The sequence below is a fragment of the Caretta caretta genome, chromosome 2 (genome assembly GCF_965140235.1).
Source record: "Caretta caretta isolate rCarCar2 chromosome 2, rCarCar1.hap1, whole genome shotgun sequence".
Lineage (NCBI taxonomy): Eukaryota > Metazoa > Chordata > Testudines > Cheloniidae > Caretta > Caretta caretta.
In genome coordinates this window covers 179,224,077-179,243,695 of record NC_134207.1, presented here as the reverse complement: position 1 = coordinate 179,243,695, position 19,619 = coordinate 179,224,077, and the positions used below count along the sequence as shown (strand labels likewise).

The following is a 19,619-nucleotide window of genomic DNA, read 5'->3' as shown; positions in this document are numbered from 1 at the left end:
ACTGGTTCTGCACTACTTTGTGATACAAAATTCCTATTGAAATCAAGGAGTGTAGCCTCAGCCCTTGAAGTTCCACAGTTACAAAATTAAAATAATAAAATAGGAAATATGGTCACATATAAAACTGTTCGCTCTCAAGCAGATTCACCAAGGGAAGGTCATGCCTGACTAATCTAATCGCCTTTTATGATGAGATTACTGGTTCTGTGGATGAAGGGAAAGCAGTGGATGTATTGTTTCTTGACTTTAGCAAAGCTTTTGACACAGTCTCCCACAGTATTCTTGTCAGCAAGTTAAGGAAGTATGGGCTGGAGGAATGCACTATAAGGTGGGTAGAAAGCTGGCTAGATTGTCGGGCTCAACGGGTAGTGATCAATGGCTCCATGTCTAGTTGGCAGCCGGTATCAAGTGGAGTGCCCGAAGGGTCAGTCCTGGGGCCGGTTTTGTTCAATATCTTCATAAATGATCTGGAGGATGGTGTGGATTGCACTCTCAGCAAATTTGCGGATGATACTAAACTGGGAGGAGTGGTAGATACGCTGGAGGGGAGGGATAGGATACAGAAGGACCTAGACAAATTGGAGGATTGGGCCAAAAGAAATCTGATGAGGTTCAATAAGGATAAGTGCAGGGTCCTGCACTTAGGATGGAAGAATCCAATGCACCGCTACAGACTAGGGACTGAATGGCTAGGCAGCAGTTCTGCAGAAAAGGACCTAGGGGTGACAGTGGATGAGAAGCTGGATATGAGTCAGCAGTGTGCCCTTGTTGCCAAGAAGGCCAATGGCATTTTGGGATGTATAAGTAGGGGCATAGCGAGCAGATCGAGGGACGTGATCGTCCCCCTCTATTCGACATTGGTGAGGCTTCATCTGGAGTACTGTGTCCAGTTTTGGGCCCCACACTACAAGAAGGATGTGGATAAATTGGAAAGAGTCCAGCGAAGGGCAACAAAAATGATTAGGGGTCTGGAACACATGACTTATGAGGAGAGGCTGAGGGAGCTGGGATTGTTTAGCCTGCAGAAGAGAAGAATGAGGGGGGATTTGATAGCTGCTTTCAACTACCTGAAAGGGGGTTCCAAAGAGGATGGCTCTAGACTGTTCTCAATGGTAGCAGATGACAGAACGAGGAGTAATGGTCTCAAGTTGCAGTGGGGGAGGTTTAGATTGGATATTAGGAAAAGCTTTTTCACTAAGAGGGTGGTGAAACACTGGAATGCGTTACCTAGGGAGGTGGTAGAATCTCCTTCCTTAGAGGTTTTTAAGGTCAGGCTTGACAAAGCCCTGGCTGGGATGATTTAACTGGGAATTGGTCCTGCTTCGAGCAGGGGGTTGGACTAGATGACCTTCTGGGGTCCCTTCCAACCCTGATATTCTATGATTCTATGATTCTATGAAGCCATCTGTGCTAATTAGAGAAATAGCCAACCAAATCAAATTGAAATGCATGTCTTAATATTTGGAGAAGGTGTTTCTTATGACAGGCTTATGGCAAAGGAAAGTAAATTTCAGACACAAATGCTGACGTTGGAAGTTGTAAGGAGAAGTTTAAGGTTTCTTTCCCCGGTGCTTGATTGGACTTTGCATTCTGTATATGAAGAAGAGTACGATGACGTAGTACATAGTGCTTTTCAGGAGTAGGACAATGTATATTAAATACGCCGTCCTGTGCATGAAACTGTCTGTAATATCTACAACAAAATACAACAACAAGAAGAACAACAAGTGGTTAATGTTGCATATTCTATAGCCACAAAGAAAAATAACTATAAAACCATGTGTGATAGCGTAAGGTATACATGGTATTTGATTGCCGTAATTATACCACCTAATCAGACTATGCATAAATCAGTATCTGATTGTGTCCTCTAAAGAGGTCTACGTTCTGATCAAACCTTCCCATCCAGCAGAACTGAGACAAACAAAGAGGCACTCTCAGGGCTGGCATCGTTGGTGTCTGCTAAGGAGTAAGCAGAATGCTAGTGCTTCTTATAAATAGGCTGTTGCCACGATTTTATGCCAAAATTTTCAGACCTGGGTGCCTCCGTTTGTTCTGAGTCTGCATCTAAGCAGCTGATTAATCAAGTGGTCTGATTTTCAGAAGTACTGAAATTACACTGAAATCAGTTGGGTCTTCAAGCTTTCAGCACCTTTACGCCCCATTTGAAAAGTTTGGCTTTGAATACTTTTTGTAATTTAACATGTTAAATATTAGATTAAGGACCAGTGGCACATGTAGTTTAAAGAACAATGACCCATGAGGCATGTTAACAAAGAATAACAAATCCCACCAAAACATATATTTCAGCAGGACTTCTACAGCATGTAACCTGAGCTGCCGTGGGGATTAGGTTTTGGACCCTTTTGGTAACCCACAGCAGATGTTAACTTACAGCAACAGGTGCCGACTTTCTCCTTTCCTGGTGGGTGCTCCACCCCACTTCACTGCTTCCCCTAAGGTCCTACCCTGGCTCCGCCTCTTCTCCTCCCTGCTCTTCCCCCTTCCCCATGGCCCAGCATCTACCCTACCTCTTCCCCCCATGATCTGCCCCCTCCCCTGAGCGCACCCTGCCCTCACCCCACCTCTACCTCCCCCCCTCTCTGGCCCCTCCCCCCAATGCCTCCCACCTGCTGCCAAGCAGCTGATCGGCTGGGCCCACCAAACAGCTGATCGGCAGGTGGCTGGTGGGCACTCAGCACCCACTATTTTTTGTCCATGGGTGCTCCAGCCCCGGAGCACCCGCAGAGTCGGGGCCTATGCTTACAGCAGTGTTCCACATCTAGAGTAATTATGTTTGGACATTTTAAAAAGAGAGAATATTTTCATTTTTGTCTTAACCATGTCAAATGGTGCTTAATTCTTAACTGTATTGTATAGAAAATGAGAATTGGGACAGAATTACCTGTGGAAAGCGTGGTGCCGTTTTCAGGTTTGTTGATACAGCCTTCTGTGGTTTGAGACACTACGGGGGTGTCTGAAAGGATAAAAGCATAACATGTAAAGAGGACTTTAATTGTCAAATGGGATTCTTGTTGAAAATGAAGGCATACTTTTCTTGATAGAAGTTCAAAGAGAAAGATGGTGAAAGTATTATAACTACAGTGACTCAAATATGGAAAGTTTATATTTTAAAAAATGAGCACCGAGATTCTATCCACAGAATAAATGCTCAGTAGCACATAACTGATTTGAAAGCCAACTAGAGCTAAAACAGGGAAAAATGCATATGCTCAGGCAGTGCAGAGCCCTGTGCCTGTTAGGAGCCCGCTTGAAATCTTTGGCATTTGCATGGGAGCCAGAGTCTGGACTAGCAGATCTGATTGTAGGGTCTACACATTGGCTTTTCTGTGTATGCAAGTTTTTGTTTATGTCGAGCCAGATGCATTTTGTCCCGCCAAATTACTCAGTTGAGTTTGCCCCTTTGCAATGTGTATGTATACTAGGGGGATAAAAACCTGGCCGCCTGATTTTGTCTCGAGCTTGAGGCAGCCTGAGATTGTTGGCATTCTGGGTAGTGGTAATATTGCCTATTAGCTGTACAAGAGACAGAAGAAAATAATCCTGATGAGGATACAGTCTAAGGCCCATCTCTTAGGTATTTTTGATGTGCAAGAGGGGGATGGTCAATAAACCCCTCTTTTCCATTACGTTTGAAAGAGAGACATTTTTATCTGCTGCAATTAATTTATTGTATCTCAGATAAGAACCAAACAGAAATTACTTCTCTTAATTCAAGAGAAAAGGGATTATGTTTTTGATTTTGTTTTGTGTAATTCTTCTGGTCTGTTTTAATAAGCTAGGTGCTGTGTGTGTTATTACTTTTGTTGCAATATGTATCCCTTGTTCAAAACCAAACACTGTAGGCCAGGTCCGTGGCTGGTGTAAATCTACAGAGCTTCATTCACTTCAGTGGAGTTTTGCTGTTTTGCACTAGCTGAGGATCTCAGCCAACATTTTCATTCATTATAGAAAGATTTTAAACTGGGGGAGAGGAGCCAAAACTGAGCTTTTGATGGAGAAGCTTCAGCTTATGGAGAGCGCAAATGCTTTTAGGAACAGTAATAGATTTTATTCTTTTATTGTAAAGAAACAGTGAACTCTCTAAATATGTCTAGAACTAGTTTTAATAATATAGTATATACCTGGAGATTCAATTGGGTGAGAACCTTCTTTGCTTTCATGTTGATATTTGCAACTATAATTCTTGTTGTTATTTTTATCTACGGTCAGCCAGCTGCTCATTGAGTATGATTTTTGATTGGCATCAGGGTCCCAAATTTCCTCATGCACTGCATTTTCTTCTGCATTCTTCTTGTCGTCTTCCCAAGTCACCTTAATAACATTTGGGTAAAAATCCTGAATGAGGCACATGTATGATACTTTCCCATCTTGTTCAGAAGAAGGAGGCAGGACCTGAATCATGCTGACATTAAGTCTTGCTTGTATGTCTGGATTCATTTTGGAGAGAGAAATGAATTTGTTAGGAATTAAGTAAATTCAGAATTGCATTATACATTGCATACTTTGCTTTTGAAACAATAAAGAAAGAATTCACAGATTTGAAAGCGGAAGAGAGGCAATTTCATTTCTTGCATCCAATTCCTCCAAATTGCACTCAAGCACACAATCTTAACTCTGAGTTCAGCATGAGAACTATACCTCATTGCCAAATGTATTTTAACTACTTTATGTCTATAATATATTGTTACTGCCTATTAAATTCTGAAGATAGGAGTAAATTGTCCACTTATGAGTTAGAGCTTTAGGGAGTTAGAATTGCAGAAGTTTACATGCTTGAATTGAATGCAGGTTTTTGTGGAACACTAGAATCTGTGAGAATGCCTACTAACTTAGCTTCCAAACACAAAATATATTAAACACTTGTTGAATGAATGCTGAGTAGATCTTTATGTTCTGGTTCATTTCAAAACATTTGTGACTTTGAAAATCTCCCCTTTATTTACCCAAATAAATACTTATTTGTATGAAGTGACAAAAATTGATGATTTTTTCAATTTTTTTTATCAGCTCTATTCCAAGAGTGACTAAATTAATACTGTGGCAGAATTTTCTGCCACAGTATTAATTTAGTCACTCTTGGAATAGAGCTGATAAAAAAAAATTGCAAAAATCATCAATTTTTGTCACTTCATACAATTTTTTAAAATTGCTGCCTGCTATAAATTGGATAAAACAGAACCAAAAATATTTTATTAAAAGTCCGAACGAGAAAAGATAAAAATATTTTTTGATCCCTGAGTTTGTGTGCATGAAATAATAAATACTGAACCAGGCCAAAAAATACTTCCCTACTAAAATCTGTCTGCTCGTTTCATATGGGTGACAGTAAATAATACTTTTTTTTAAACAATATATTCAATGTACTAGTTATCACAAGAAGTGAGCAGGTTCAAAACACTTTTACTGCCTCTAATTTCTGTCTCCTGTTTGTCACTGTGGGATACAACCAAGAGAATAAGGTTCCCAACCCAGCTAACAGCTAAAGAAGTGTTCTCTGCAGAACGAGGCAAGATTCTCATGTTATAAATGTCCATCACAAAGAAGAAAGGGAAGGCTGTCGATATTTCAGTCTTGTCAAAGGTCCCCAAATGGGCACCATGTATCTTGTGCATTCTCCATTTGTTCCAACACTTAATAAGAGATAAACAATTAGAGCCCATTTAATAAAATAATTGGCCTATTTGCCACAAAACATTTTGATTGGAAATTTTAAAGGCAGCAAGAAGGGATTTAGGTGCCCAAATCCCTTTCAAATTCAGGCTCCTTTAATAATGTCAGCCATTGTCTTTAGTCAACTGAGACACAAATATTAATAAATACTAAAGCCCTGCTCCCACAAAGTCTTACACATGTGCTTAATTTTATGCATTGTGAGTAGTCCCACTGATGTCAAAGCTTGTGAAGGTTCCTTTTCTAAAATGATTCCGGCTTATTTTTGTGCTGTCTGGCTAGTCTAGAGTTTTCTGAAACTATTTGGAACTGAACCAAACTGTAACCCTGTAACTAGGGTTGTGTCAAAAAGTATTTAAAATATCTAAAAATTTAGAAGCCAATGAAGACAGCTGAGACGTTAGACTACCTAACCAAGAAAAATTCTTTCATTAAAGAACTTTCCCTCATTTTGGAAATTGTCACCAATTGAGGGAATTGATTTTTCTGTTCTTTTCAGTTTTGATCCTCATGCTCTGGCACTAATTAGTTCAACATTTGGAGCTCAATCTTACATTCCATACGCACCAAAACCACCCAGGAATACAGGATTGGGCTTGACCAGTAGGTTTACCAAATGATTTACTCACTCAAGTCTTGTTTGTATTCAAATAACCTTTACATAGCTTCCTGCCCAGTGATGTTGTGCTTTGCAAAAACTAATGATGATTTCTGGCATTTCTCATTAGATGCTTTTAAAAATTGGAGTCACATTTATATGCTGACACTTTTGCAAACACATATCATTTTTTGCATTTGTACATGGTTAGATGGGTGTCTATCTAATATAAAATCTGAATTTTGTACATATATAAGCAGAATGTGTGTTTGCATAAGTGGCTGTGCAGATGCATGAGCAAAATCAGTTTTAAATTTCGGGCCTCACTTTAGGTCTGATCTAAAATCCCTTGAGGCCAATGGGATTTTCTCCTTTGGCTTCAATGGGCTTTGCATAAGACACTGTAAGAAGATCAGATCCTTAATTTCCAAGTCAATTATAGTTTCCAGTGTGGAGCTACTTGTTGTTTTGGTCCAACTTAACTTTTCAAAATACGTTGCTTATCTAAAAGAAAAGGAGTACTTGTGGCACCTTAGAGACGAACAAATTTATTAGAGCATAAACTTTTGTGAGCTATAGCTCACTTCATTGGATGCACACAGTGGAAAATATAGTGGGGAGATTTTATATACACAGAGAACATGAAACAATAGGTGTTACCATACAGACTGCAACAAGAGTGACCAGGAAAGGTGAGCTATGACCAGCAGGAGAGCGGTGGGGTGGAGTGGAGGGGCGGGAGGAGAAGCCTTTTGTAGTGATAATCAAGGTGGGTCCTTTCCAGCACTTTACAAGAACAGTAGGAGAGGAAATAAACAAGGAGAAATAGTTTTACTTTGTGTAATGACACATCCACTCCCAGTCTTTATTCAAGCCTAAGTTAATTGTATCCAGTTTGCAAATTAATTCCAACTCAGCAGTCTCTCCTTGGAGTCTGTTTTTGAAGTTTTTTTGTTGAAGAATTGCCACTTTTAGATCTGTAATTGAGTGACCAAAGAGATTGAAGTGTTCTCCAACTGGTTTTGGAATGTTACAATTTGATGTTACACCATCATAGGGCCTAATCACATCAGCCACACTATCAGAGGCTCGTTCACCTGCGCATCTACCAATGTGATATATGCCATCATGTGCCAGAAATGCCCCTCTGCCATGTACATTGGCCAAACTGGACAGTCTCTACGTAAAAGAATAAATGGACACAAATCAGATGTCAAGAATTGAACATTCAAAAACCAGTTGGAGAACACTTACTACAAAATCTGCCCAAGACATTTCTATTCAGAGGGATCAGATCTGAACAAATATAGCTAAATAGTTACAACTGAGAGCCAGTTAATTCAAGCAAAGAAATGGTGGAAATTTCAATGTATTTTTCAGGGTGAGCTTACATTGGTATTTTCAAATACTCTATATTAATATTAATTTGGTAGCTTTTAAATTCTGTTTAAAAGAAAATAATTCATTTAACTGACAGAGGATCTGTTTGACATTTGAGACCTAATGTTGGACTTTGAAATCTATACATTAACCTCACGGATAGTAAAGACATTCATTCTTCTACTGTAGATTGCATATCACGCTTCCATTGTCTGTTATCCTTTTTGAATAAATTGTGCTCTGTAGTCTCTAATTTTTTCTTCTCACACGTAACTTTTCTCTATGCTACCAGAGAATTTACTTGAAACAATGAGCTTTGTGCCAGAGCTGAAGACTTTGATATCATTGTTCTCACTGTGTTCATGTGCTTTGTAAAAAACTTGTGGGCCAGATCTCCAGCTGCTGGAAATCAAAGGCGCTTCATTGAGGATCTGGCCCATATAGCTTCCATATGGCCCAATATAGCTTCATATTATCTAATGTGCAATTGTGAACAGAAGTTGATAGAATCACTTTAATATACGAGACTTGTGATTTAAATGGCTTTTCCTTACAATATGGCAAATGCTTGATCCTGTATTCCTCTGACACCCCAAACTCCAATAGATTGCACTGGATGTTTGGAGTACTTTAGGAGCAGACATGCAAAATAAGTCAAAAACTTCAAATGCATTCGACATACCTAAGGCCTAGAATTTCCTCAGACTGGGATCCCTTAGCATCACTTGAAATTTCTATTTTTCTTTTAATGTGAATTTAGAGTTTGTGAAAAGTGCCGAATTGACAGCACTGGAAACTGCCTATATTGAAAATACTTCAGCATTCTACAACAGTGGTCCAGTGCTTAGTAATGCCATTGTAAATTGTGATGGGTGATTTTAGACCATTGCTGGAGAATCTCTTTTATTTCATGCTGGATTTCTCACCTGGTCCTAACAGTGCATTTGAAATCTGTTTGCAAAGGTCACCTTTAAAGGATGAGATGGTAAATTATTCTTAATATCCCTTAAATTCTTGGTATTTCTGCTAAAAGTGCCAGCAACAGTGCCTATCGTGATGAAGTTTTTTCAGGTGGACACCTGTCCTCTGAAGATTTTTTGCTCACAGCTGCACATCCCTTTCTGCCATAAATTTGGATTTGGTCTTTTAGATCCAATGGGATTTAGATCAGATACTTATATATTTTTTCTATAAAGAGTTTGTTATATTCAGTCGGTAATGTCAAAAATCAATACCTAGAACTGTTTCAAAAGGCAGCAAACCAATTTAAACCAACCCTAGACTACTTGAGAATCTTATCATCAAAATAATTATCAGTAATAGTAGCTCCTTTGTACTTTATAACTAAAGATCTACACTGATCACTCTGTTCTTAATGCACTCTGTTTTATTAAAAAACAAGTAACTTCCATCTTATAATGTGACATATGATCTTTGGGTCTGTCTTTTAATAAGCATGCCAAATACTTTTACATTTATTTCTTTTATGAAACTTCATGTAAAGTTTTGGTGACTTAATTTTCTTATTTTAAAATAAAATGACCAAATGCTTCTGAAGCTTGCCAAAGAGATAGCATTGTAGACTGAATCCCTTTCTACACAGGAGAGATACAACACATGCAGGGACAGAGGAAGCTGCTTCACACCATCCCACCAAGCCATGTCAATTTTGTTCTGAAAGGACAACCTTTAGAGAGGAGAGGGGATAGTTCATTCTCCACATTCAGTTCAATCTTTGGCTTCTACACTGAGCCTGCCAGTTTTTTTCTAGAATATTGTGTTCAGCAGAATCTAGTTATACCATTTTAATGTAAGCTTCTTTAATGATGACTCGATGCACTTTAATGGATACAATAAGAGAAGCACCATTATTCCTATGTCATGCTCGTTGAAAGCAGTAAGCTTGGTTCTGTTTCCAAATCTTTTTACTCATCTATTCCACTAAGCAAAAATTCTGAAGAATCCTGGTAGGTCCCGACCCGGCTTTCACTTGCACTGGTGTAAATCTAGAGTAGCTCCATTTTAAATGAATGGAGGGAAGTCAGTTTAAAAAGAGGAATGACTAGTGTGAGAGCAAAATCAGGACTGCTCACTATCTAGGACTTTAAAAGTAATTTCTGCTTCTTCAGTATACTTGTGAATAATGTTGTCCCTGCTAAGAAGTACGTTTACACAACATGGGTAAAATCCTGGCCGAAAAGTCATTGTCATTGAGTTCTGTGGAGTCAGGATTTTACCTCATGTTCTTAGAACAGAAATGCCCCAACTCTCATAAAGCTGTAATCAAATTCATAGCTGGCACAAACAGCCACAATTCCTACTGATTTTACTTAGAATTGTGCCAAGGTCTGAATATCTCCATGATCTTAGGGTTATTTTTTTCTTCAGAGGAATTTACTTACCCAATATTTGATATTTCTCTTTGAGAAGATTTTTTTTACTAAAACATGTTATTGTATACAGTTTATATACACTAATAAATCAAGTGTGCAATCTTAGGTCTTCATGCTGTAATAGACAATCTACACATATCACAGACTTGCTTCTCCATTCCTTACGCAGTCAAAACACCTGGTAAATCTATGGGAGTTTTGTCCATAGAATGTTCACTTAAAGCAACCTGCTGACCCTGATCTGATATGCTTAGAATTAATTATGATAGCGTATTCATTTTAGTAGGCAGCATTACAACAATTTATCTTTAGTTGAGAGCTATAGGGCTACTGAGGTAACTTGATTGTGAATTAAGGTTTAAAATAGACTGACTGTTCTAGCTGATTTAAATTAATGGGCAGAGCATGATTCTGAAACAGTAAGGACCTGATTTTCCTTTGTCCTGTGTTTGTGCAGTCCGTTATACCAGTGGAACTCAGGTGTAACATGCAAGTTAATCAGAATAGTAGCATTTCCCACTGACTTTTCAGGAGCATAAATGACTTCCAAGAGCAAGGCAAAGAAGACTCCGGCCCCAAGTATATATTGTTAAACACTATTAAGAATGTACATGTACATTGGCCAAACTGGACCGCCAGTTTGCCTGCAATGCCAAGGTACCTCACACAAGATGACAATCTCTAGGGCCAAATTCTTTCACTTATACTGACTACTTCAGAGATTGCTTCTTTTGTTTTAATTGAGAAGCACAACGTTACATATTTTACAGTTTAATTTTATGCATGTTTATGAATTTTAGTTAAAGAATTTGAGTAATATCAAAGCTAACATAAAAACAACAAGGAGTCCAGTGGCACCTTAAAAACTAAGACTTATTTGGGCATAAGCTTTTCGCAAAGCTAACATAAGTTTTTGCGTCTGGACCAAGGACCAGCATGCTTATGGCGGCACATCCTCTGAAAAATGTCATTAAACAGCTTAGAAATATTAATTAACTTGAAAAAAATCTACTTTAAATCTATTAGTAAATACTGCAGGTTGGGATTGAAAAGGTGATGTATTTGGGATCAGATCCTACAAGGAGCTAACAGCCTTAACTTGCACTGAAGTCTACAGGAATGGATGGTGTTCAGCGCCTCACATTAAGTGCTCAGTACTTCACAGGATTGATCTTACAATTGTTGACCTTAGCTGTGATAAAAAGCTTTTCTATGATCATAATAAGCATCTTTATCTTTGCATTACTGTAATTACCACATAACTTACCTGTTACAATGACCTTGGTACCAGAGCCAAATACTTTGAAAATATAGCCACTAGAAGTATCACAGTGAGCAAATCCTTTACAAAATACTGTACAGATCTAGTATCATTATATTGATGGACTAGTAGTTGTTGCTTTAAAAAAAATCTGATTTGCTATTTACATTGCTTTCTGGTTTTGCAATAAAATAGTAAATAAGGAGAGCGCATGTAAAATAATGTGAAAATGGTGGGGAATATTTTCAAAGGGGCAAAAGGCACTTAGACATCTAGCTATCATTCCTGGGCACCTGCATGCCATTGAAATTCTGTCCCTAAAATTAATCTGATTCAATATGGTTTAGATTAGCTCTTTCTAATAATTTGTGGAAAGAACAAATTACTTTTTAAATTAGGGTCCACAGGCTGAGATTATAAAATTAAGCCTGCATGCTGCCATCGTTACATGATAGTGCTCTTAATGATAATGATAGATTGAGGGAAGAATATAACTCTTAAATTGTGTATATTCAGAAGAATAATTTTGGTTAATTTCTGCCATTTGGTGTAATTAGAAATATTGCCCAACAGAAAACATTTGCTTTACAGAAATATTTGTTTGTCTCAGGGACTAGGCACCCAGCAAGGACCATTTAGCGGTATCTAGAGGGAAGAATAAGCTTAATTAAAGACACAGAATTCTCTCGATCCCCTTAAATCCAAACATAGCTAAACCATTTTAATAATTGGAAATCATCTTTAAAAACAAATTTGAGAATCATGTTATTGGATCAATTATCGTAGTTTATTAAAAGGATTACGTCTATTATAGATACACCTTACGTTTATGTAAAAAATAAGCAAATCTTTATTTCTCATTACTGTATGGAAACAAGAAGACTTACTGCATTTTGCCCTTGATTTGGCCTTAAAGTTAAGCACATGCTTAAATGCCTTGCTGAATAGGAATGGACACATGCTTAAGTGCCTTCCTGAAGTGGAGCCTTTTTTAGAAAAGAAAAGACATTTGCATGATTGTTACTATAAATATACCCTTTCATGCTAGCTAAGAGCCAGATCCTCCAAGTGCTGATCATCCCCAATTCTTATTTAAGGAATGAGCATTGAAGAAGCTCAACAACTCATGTGACGGGGTGCTAAATATACGGCATTGTATAAAAAAACATAAGTTCTACATTTCACATTTACTGCTAACAATAAGTGGTTCCACTTCTGAATATTTTTACATAATCATCTCAGTGTTACAATGCTAAACAAAATCTCCAAATAATTTACATTATTCTCATTGATTACACAAGTGTAACTGGTTCTTTCTCAATTAGAGAGACTATCATGGGTGAAATTCTGACCCCATTGAAGTCAATTGGAGTTTTGCCTTTGACTTCAGTGGAATCAGGATTTTACCTTATAGATTTATGATTAGCTTGCTTTTTGTCCTGGATAACAAGGATAGGAAATGCCCAGAGTAACTGTATGCTTTGAAAACATCTTGAGAAACTTACTTGAAACCACCAATTTGGTGCCTGAGCCAAAGTACTTTACTATTCCATACTCACATCATTGAAATCCTCTACAAAAACTTATGAATTATCAAGTTATGAATTTTATCAGACTAAAATTCTGAAGTTAATATTTTAAATACAAAGTCCACAGTCTGAAGAAGACTTGCTATTGGCCAGTTAATTGTGTGAGTATTATACTGAGTTTATGCACTTCGTGAATTCCTGTTCCTTTTTGTTACCTAAAATGTTTTTTGCTCCTTCACATACATCAGTGCATGGCAAATTGAGTGGAGTGAATTGCTGGTAAACAAGCACTTCAATTAATTTTAGTGGATGAGCAGGATTTAGTCCTCCAATCTCAAATGTGGATGGGAAGGATGGTCTTGTGGTTAAATCACCGGAGTGAGATTTGTCTTCGTTTCTGGCTCTCCCTGTGTGACCTTGGGCAAATCACAACCTCTGTGCTTCACTTTATATTTTAACATGCTCTTAATGTATTGTTTAGAAAATGACATTTCCTAGACAATGTGCAGTATTATAAATACTGTACTCAACATTAACTAGCACTTATAGTATTGATTGGACTGTTTCGGTAGCTTTAATCTGATAAAGAACATTACACGCAAAAGGGAAAAGATACTTTCAGTAAAACCACTTACTGAGAACCTGAAGACTGTTGCACCTCAAACAATTTTCCTTCATTTATCAACATACACTGATATAGCGCTAAAAATAACAAACTCACGCGTGCTAAATTGAAACCTGTGCTGTGAATTTTACACTTGCTGGCATTTGGACTCTTTCAATGGAGTGGCATGAGAGACTAATTTGGCCCAATATTTTAAATTTAAAACTCTCCATTTCCCTCCTTCGTGATTCTTAACAGCTATTCAGTAAATATTCCAGCCTTTTACACAGTTTACTCATTAGGACCAAAACTCCCCTCAGTCAATCCATTCGTGTCCTTGGCAGTTCCACATTCTGATCAAGAGCAATACATGGCTTATGTGCAAATTCCTTTTTTTATATTAAATTATTCAGTACAATTTTTCTGTCCTTTGTTTTTCTTTTGGTAAATAGAATCAATCAAGAATAAAAATACTTACCAGAAACAACTAGCTTGGTTCCTGTGCCAAAGTACTTGATCCAGCCTGAAGTATCATGCTGACTTTTCGTTTTACAAGAAGCTGTGGTATTTTACTTATGCTGCTGTGTCCTTTCTCAAATAACCAGCACTCTGACCAGTAGCTGGGAAAATACTTCTAATGAAGTATTCCTGGTTTCTTGACTGCTTGGAGAATTTAACAAATTTCACATTTCTGTGCCACCATAAAACTGGTACATAAATTTTCTTCCCAGATTTTAATTGCATGTCCTTGCAACTTTCCATTAACAAATCCTCACTCCTTAAAACGGAAACTAGATGACAGTTTCTATTGATTTTAATGTTGTAAATAGACTGTTGGATCAGGCGGTTCTCAAACATTTTTATTGTGTGGTCCACATATGAAAAGAGAGATTGTCTCTTGGACTACCTTCCCAATAGCATTGACAACCTCCTCCTTCTCCCGTCGCAATCACATCACATCTCTGTAGCAATTGCTTACATGGAAAAATGATACCTGGAAAGAATTTCATTCTTAGGTGTGTTACTGAAATTGAATAGATGACAATGAGGAGGAACCAGCATTACGTGATCAGCCAGCTCTCTACAGACCAGCACAAAGAGCTCCATAGGCTGCAGCTGGGAGCCTGAACCCTAAATATATATTTTGCTGTATGTTGGGATTATTGTAGTTGGTGTGTTACCAATTTACATGGCTGCTGGTGGGGGGGAGGGGAAGATGAGGGGATATTGTCCTCTGCATACACAGACATTTTAAAATAGAACAGAGATAACATCTGAGAAAGCCCACCTCATTTCAGACAAAAGGTGTGGATGAGAATCTAGCAGTTGTAAGGGAAATAACCAGAGTATTTGATCTCTCTCACAGACACAGAGACCGCCACCTCTACCTCACTGCAGAATAATTCTGGGAAATAACTGACAGTGGGTATGAAAAATAGAAAAGGAACATACAGTGAGAGGTTCCTCTCAAATGTACAGGTGGTTGTGTCAAAGGGCTTGTCTACTACCCAAGAGTTTATTGGGAATATCTCCCAGCATTGCAATCGTGCTGGTGAATCTTCCCTGGTGATCCCTGGGAGAACTGGTGTAGTGAGGGCAAAAGCTTTCACTGGCCTGTTACCACCATGTCTTGTAAACCTGCTCTGAGCAGGGTTAAGTGACACCAGCATAAAAACACCAGCACTAACACTGCTGCACTTGGTGTCCTTGGTGGGGCTCGACTGACGTTAGTGCCACAGCGGGAGGTTTCACAAAATACACCCATTGTTGCCCCTCCACCTAGCAAATATACCAAGTCATGGTCACACATTATATAGCACGGTAGTTGTAACATGATTTGGTCTTGCAAGTATGGAGAGAGCAAAAATGAATTTTAGCCATAGTCTAATCATCATGCATAATAACTTTAACTGGTGTTGCACTTTCCATCCAAGAATGTCGATGGACTTTAATGCATTAAGCTTCAATGTCTATGTGAGGCAGGTATTGTTCACAGCAGGAGAAACTGAAACCCAGAGAGCACAAGTGACTTGGTCATGCAGGAAGCGTGTAAAAGAGAGCCAGGCATTGAATCCAGATCTCCTGAGGCCCAATCCTGTTCTTTAACCAGGAGCTGGGCAGTAATAAGAGTCACCAGGGAGCACAGGCAGCTCTGGGAAGCCCCAGACCCTCTGCCTCACCCTGGGTGGTGTGCCCCAGAGGTGCGGGGATGCAGGGGGCAGAGCCTTGTACTTTTTGAATCGATCCTAAGTATACTGCAATCAAAGACCCCGGCTGGTCCAGGTCTCCTGACTCAGACTTGCAGGGCTGGGGCTGAAGGGCTAAAATTGCAGTGTAGACATTTGGGCTTGAGCTGGAGCGCGGGCTCTGAAACCCAGTGAGGCGGTGGGTGTCAGAGCCCAAGCTCCAGCCCGAGCCTGAATGCCTACACTGCAGTTTTTAGCTGCGCAACCCAAGCCCCACAAGCCCGAGCCAATTGACCCAGGGTCTGAGACGAGGTGCCATGGGATTTTTAATGCAGTGTCGCCGTACCCAAGGGGAAGGGAAATAAAGGTTCCAGATACCTTTTAATGAGTCTTCTTTTCAAAAATCACTAGCATATTTGGTCAGGAGATATATTTGCCCTGAACTAACTGCATATACTACTTAAGAACTTTGGTTAGCACCTTTAAAAAGAGAGTTAGAAAAGCAATCTTTAAGCCTTGTCCACACTGAAAAACTTAACCATTGCTGACAATATTTTTCTTCAATGATTCACCTTAAAATGATATAGGGAATGACCTATGTTCTATTGAGGACCCCCACTTCAGGGGAAACTTTTGCTGAAAGCCATTTTGGGAAATTACAGTAAATACATGAACATGTTTCCCTAAATGAGAAATTTCAATTCTGAAATTAGCAAGGATGATGCATCCTGAAATGCATTGTTCAGGTATTTGGTAAATGTAATAGAGTGTTATGCATAATGCTCAGCACTTCTGAAAATGACGACACTTAAATACCCAATTAAGTATTTAGGAGCCTAACTTTAGTCAACCACTTCTGAAAATCTTGATTCTGAAGCATGACTAATAATAGAGCTCCCAACAGAACTCAGCGATCAAATCTTTGCTGAGGAATAGAGGGAAGGTTGCTGTTTGTGTCCAAATCTTGGAGTGGATTAGCAAAGTGCCAATTAGTGAACTTCCGCTGTATCTGCTGAATTATTTTTAAATAATTCTGCCACAGTATTAATTTAGTCACTCTTGGAATAGAGCTGATCAAAAAAAATTGCAAAAAAATCAATTTTTTGTCACTTCATAAAATTTTTAAAAATTGCTGCCTGCTATAAATTGGATAAAACAGAACCAAAAATATTTTTATGAAAATTCTGAACTAGAAAGGATAAAAATATTATTTGATCCCTGAATTTCTGTAAGTACATGAAAAAATAAATTCTGAACTAGACCAAAAAAGACTTCCATACTAAAATCGCTATCTGTCTGCTCGTTTCATATGGGTGACAGTAAACAATACATTTTTTTTAAACAGTCTATTTACCAGTTATCAGAAGAAGTAAGCAGGTTCAAAACACTTTTACTGCCTCTAATCTCTCTCGCCTGATCTCACTGTGGGATACAACCAAGAGAATAAGGTTCCCAACCCAGCTAACTGCCAAAGAAGTGTTCTCTGCAGAACGAGGCAAGATTCTCATGTTATTAATGTCCATCACAAAGAAGAAAGGGAAGGTTGTTGATATTTCAGTCTTGTCGAAGGTCCCCAAATGGGCACCATGTATCTTCTGCATTCTCCATTTGTTCCAACACTTAATTAGAGGTGAAAAATTAGAGCCCATTTAACAAAATAGTTGGCCTATACTCCACAAAATATATTAGTTGGAATTTTTAAAGGCAGCAAGAAGGGATTTAGGTGCCCAAATCCCTTTCAAATTCAGGCTCCTTTAATAATGTCAGCCATTGTCTTTAGTCATCTGAGACACAAATATTAATAAATACTAAAGCCCTGCTCCCACAAAGTCTTACACATGTGCTTAATTTTATGCATTGTGAGTAGTCCCACTGATGTCAAAGCTTGTGAAGGTTCCTTTTCTAAAATGATTCCGGCTTATTTTTGTGCTGTCTGGCTAGTCTAGAGTTTTCTGAAACTATTTGGAACTGAACCAAACTGTAACCCTGTAACTAGGGTTGTGTCAAAAAGTATTTAAAATATCTAAAAATTTAGAAGCCAATGAAGACAGCTGAGACGTTAGACTACCTAACCAAGAAAAATTCCTTCATTAAAGAACTTTCCCTCATTTTGAAAATTGTCACCAATTGAGGGAATTGATTTTTCTGTTCTTTTCAATTTTGATCCTCATGCTCTGGCACTAATTAGTTCAACATTTGGAGCTCAATCTTACATTCCATACGCACCAAAACCACCCAGGAATACAGGATTGGGCTTGACCAGTAGGTTTACCAAATGATTTACTCACTCAAGTCTTGTTTGTATTCAAATAACCTTTACATAGCTTCCTGCCCAGTGATGTTGTGCTTTGCAAAAACTAATGATGATTTCTGGCATTTCTCATTAGATGCTTTTAAAAATTGGAGTCACATTTATATGCTGACACTTTTGCAAACACATATCGTTTTTTGTATTTGCACATGGTTAGATGGGTGTCTATCCAATATAAAATCTGAATTTTGTACATATATAAGCAGAATGTGTGTTTGCATAAGTGGCTGTGCAGATGCATGAGCAAAATCAGTTTTAAATTTCGGGCCTCACTTTAGGTCTGATCTAAAACCCCTTGAGGCCAATGGGATTTTCTCCTTTGGCTTCAATGGGCTTTGCATAAGACACTTTAAGAAGATCAGATCCTTAATTTCCAAGTCAATTGTAGTTTCCAGTGTGGAGCTACTTGTTGTTTTGGTCCGACTTAACTTTTCAAAACACCTTGCTTGTCTAATTTATTTAACTGGAACTTTTAACAAGGAAGGCACGTTGTAAAATGATAGAATGTGATATATTATTATTTTAAGTATCACTTCTCTTTTTTAAGATGGCAATTGACTTTGGGCCTTTTGGTTTCACTCCTTGCTCAAAAGAAATTCCTATTAGTTTTAATGGGAGGTTTTCTAAAGTGAGGATTGCAGCGTTATGTTGTAATTGACTCACTGCTAACTATTTTTGTGTGTGTTTGCAATCTGCATGCCACTTATAGGTAAACTATCATACGTAAATAATGTTGATGTACTATTTGAGAACAAAGTCCGTTATGCAGTCAGAATTTATTTTTAAAAAAGGAAATGGTATGCTTGTAATTTTAATTTTGCATTATGTGCTTGGTCCAGCTTCTCATTTCCCACTGAAACCAATGGATATTGAGCGTGCTCAGCACTTGGCATCATTCATACCCAGAAGAGAAACGGGTTGTTACGACATTTCTCTATTGCGAGCCAGTGACTTATGATTTCATTACCATTATTGTTGTTAATAAATTATTACACTCGTAATAACATTTTAGACTCTTTATATTCTTGCATTGAGATAAATGATTGAGCTTAATTTGATAGATTTTTGCCATTATGAAACATTTAAAATAGTTTGTCTGAAAACTTACTTGTTGTGACAAGTTTTGTGCCAGTTCCAAAGATTTTCGCAGCTCCCACAGTGTTGCAACTTACTGCAAAAACTGCCCAAGACATTTCTATTCAGAGGGATCAGATCTGAACAAATATTGCTAAATACTCACAACTGTGAGCCAGTAAACTCAAGCAAAGAAATGGTGGAAATTTCAATGTATTTTTCAGGGTGAGCTTACATTGGTATTTTCAAATACTGTATATTAATATTAATTTGGTAGCTATTAAATTCTGTTTAACAGAAAATCATTCACTTCATTGACAGAGAGGATCTCATTGACATTTGAGACCTATTGTTAGACTTGTATTTTCTCTTGCCTAGTGGATTGATGGAAAAAGGATATTTCAGTTAAATTCTGCTGGATGCTTAGTGGTTTTGTCCCTCTACTGTCAGAGTGGTTGAATGGGTGCATTTTAAAAATATCAATATAAATAAACATATAATTAGAAAAAAAATTTACAGTACACTGTGACCTATCCTCTTTTCTCAAGATGTTTCATGACATCTTTTCACCCACCAAACACTATTTTGA

At 38.0% G+C, this 19,619-nt stretch overlaps 1 protein-coding gene across 1 annotated transcript in view; it reads right to left on the bottom strand.

Moving 5' to 3' along the window:
* Positions 1–19,619, bottom strand: part of LOC142068397 (uncharacterized) — a 66,918-nt gene that overhangs the window by 19,220 nt on the left and 28,079 nt on the right. The window contains exons 4-6 of the mRNA XM_075124743.1: positions 4,146–4,451; positions 2,906–2,977; positions 1,552–1,693 (exon numbers count right to left, since the gene is read on the bottom strand). Coding sequence (XP_074980844.1) covers positions 1,552–1,693; positions 2,906–2,977; positions 4,146–4,451 — 520 coding nt within the window. The remainder of the gene's footprint in view (positions 1–1,551; positions 1,694–2,905; positions 2,978–4,145; positions 4,452–19,619) is intronic.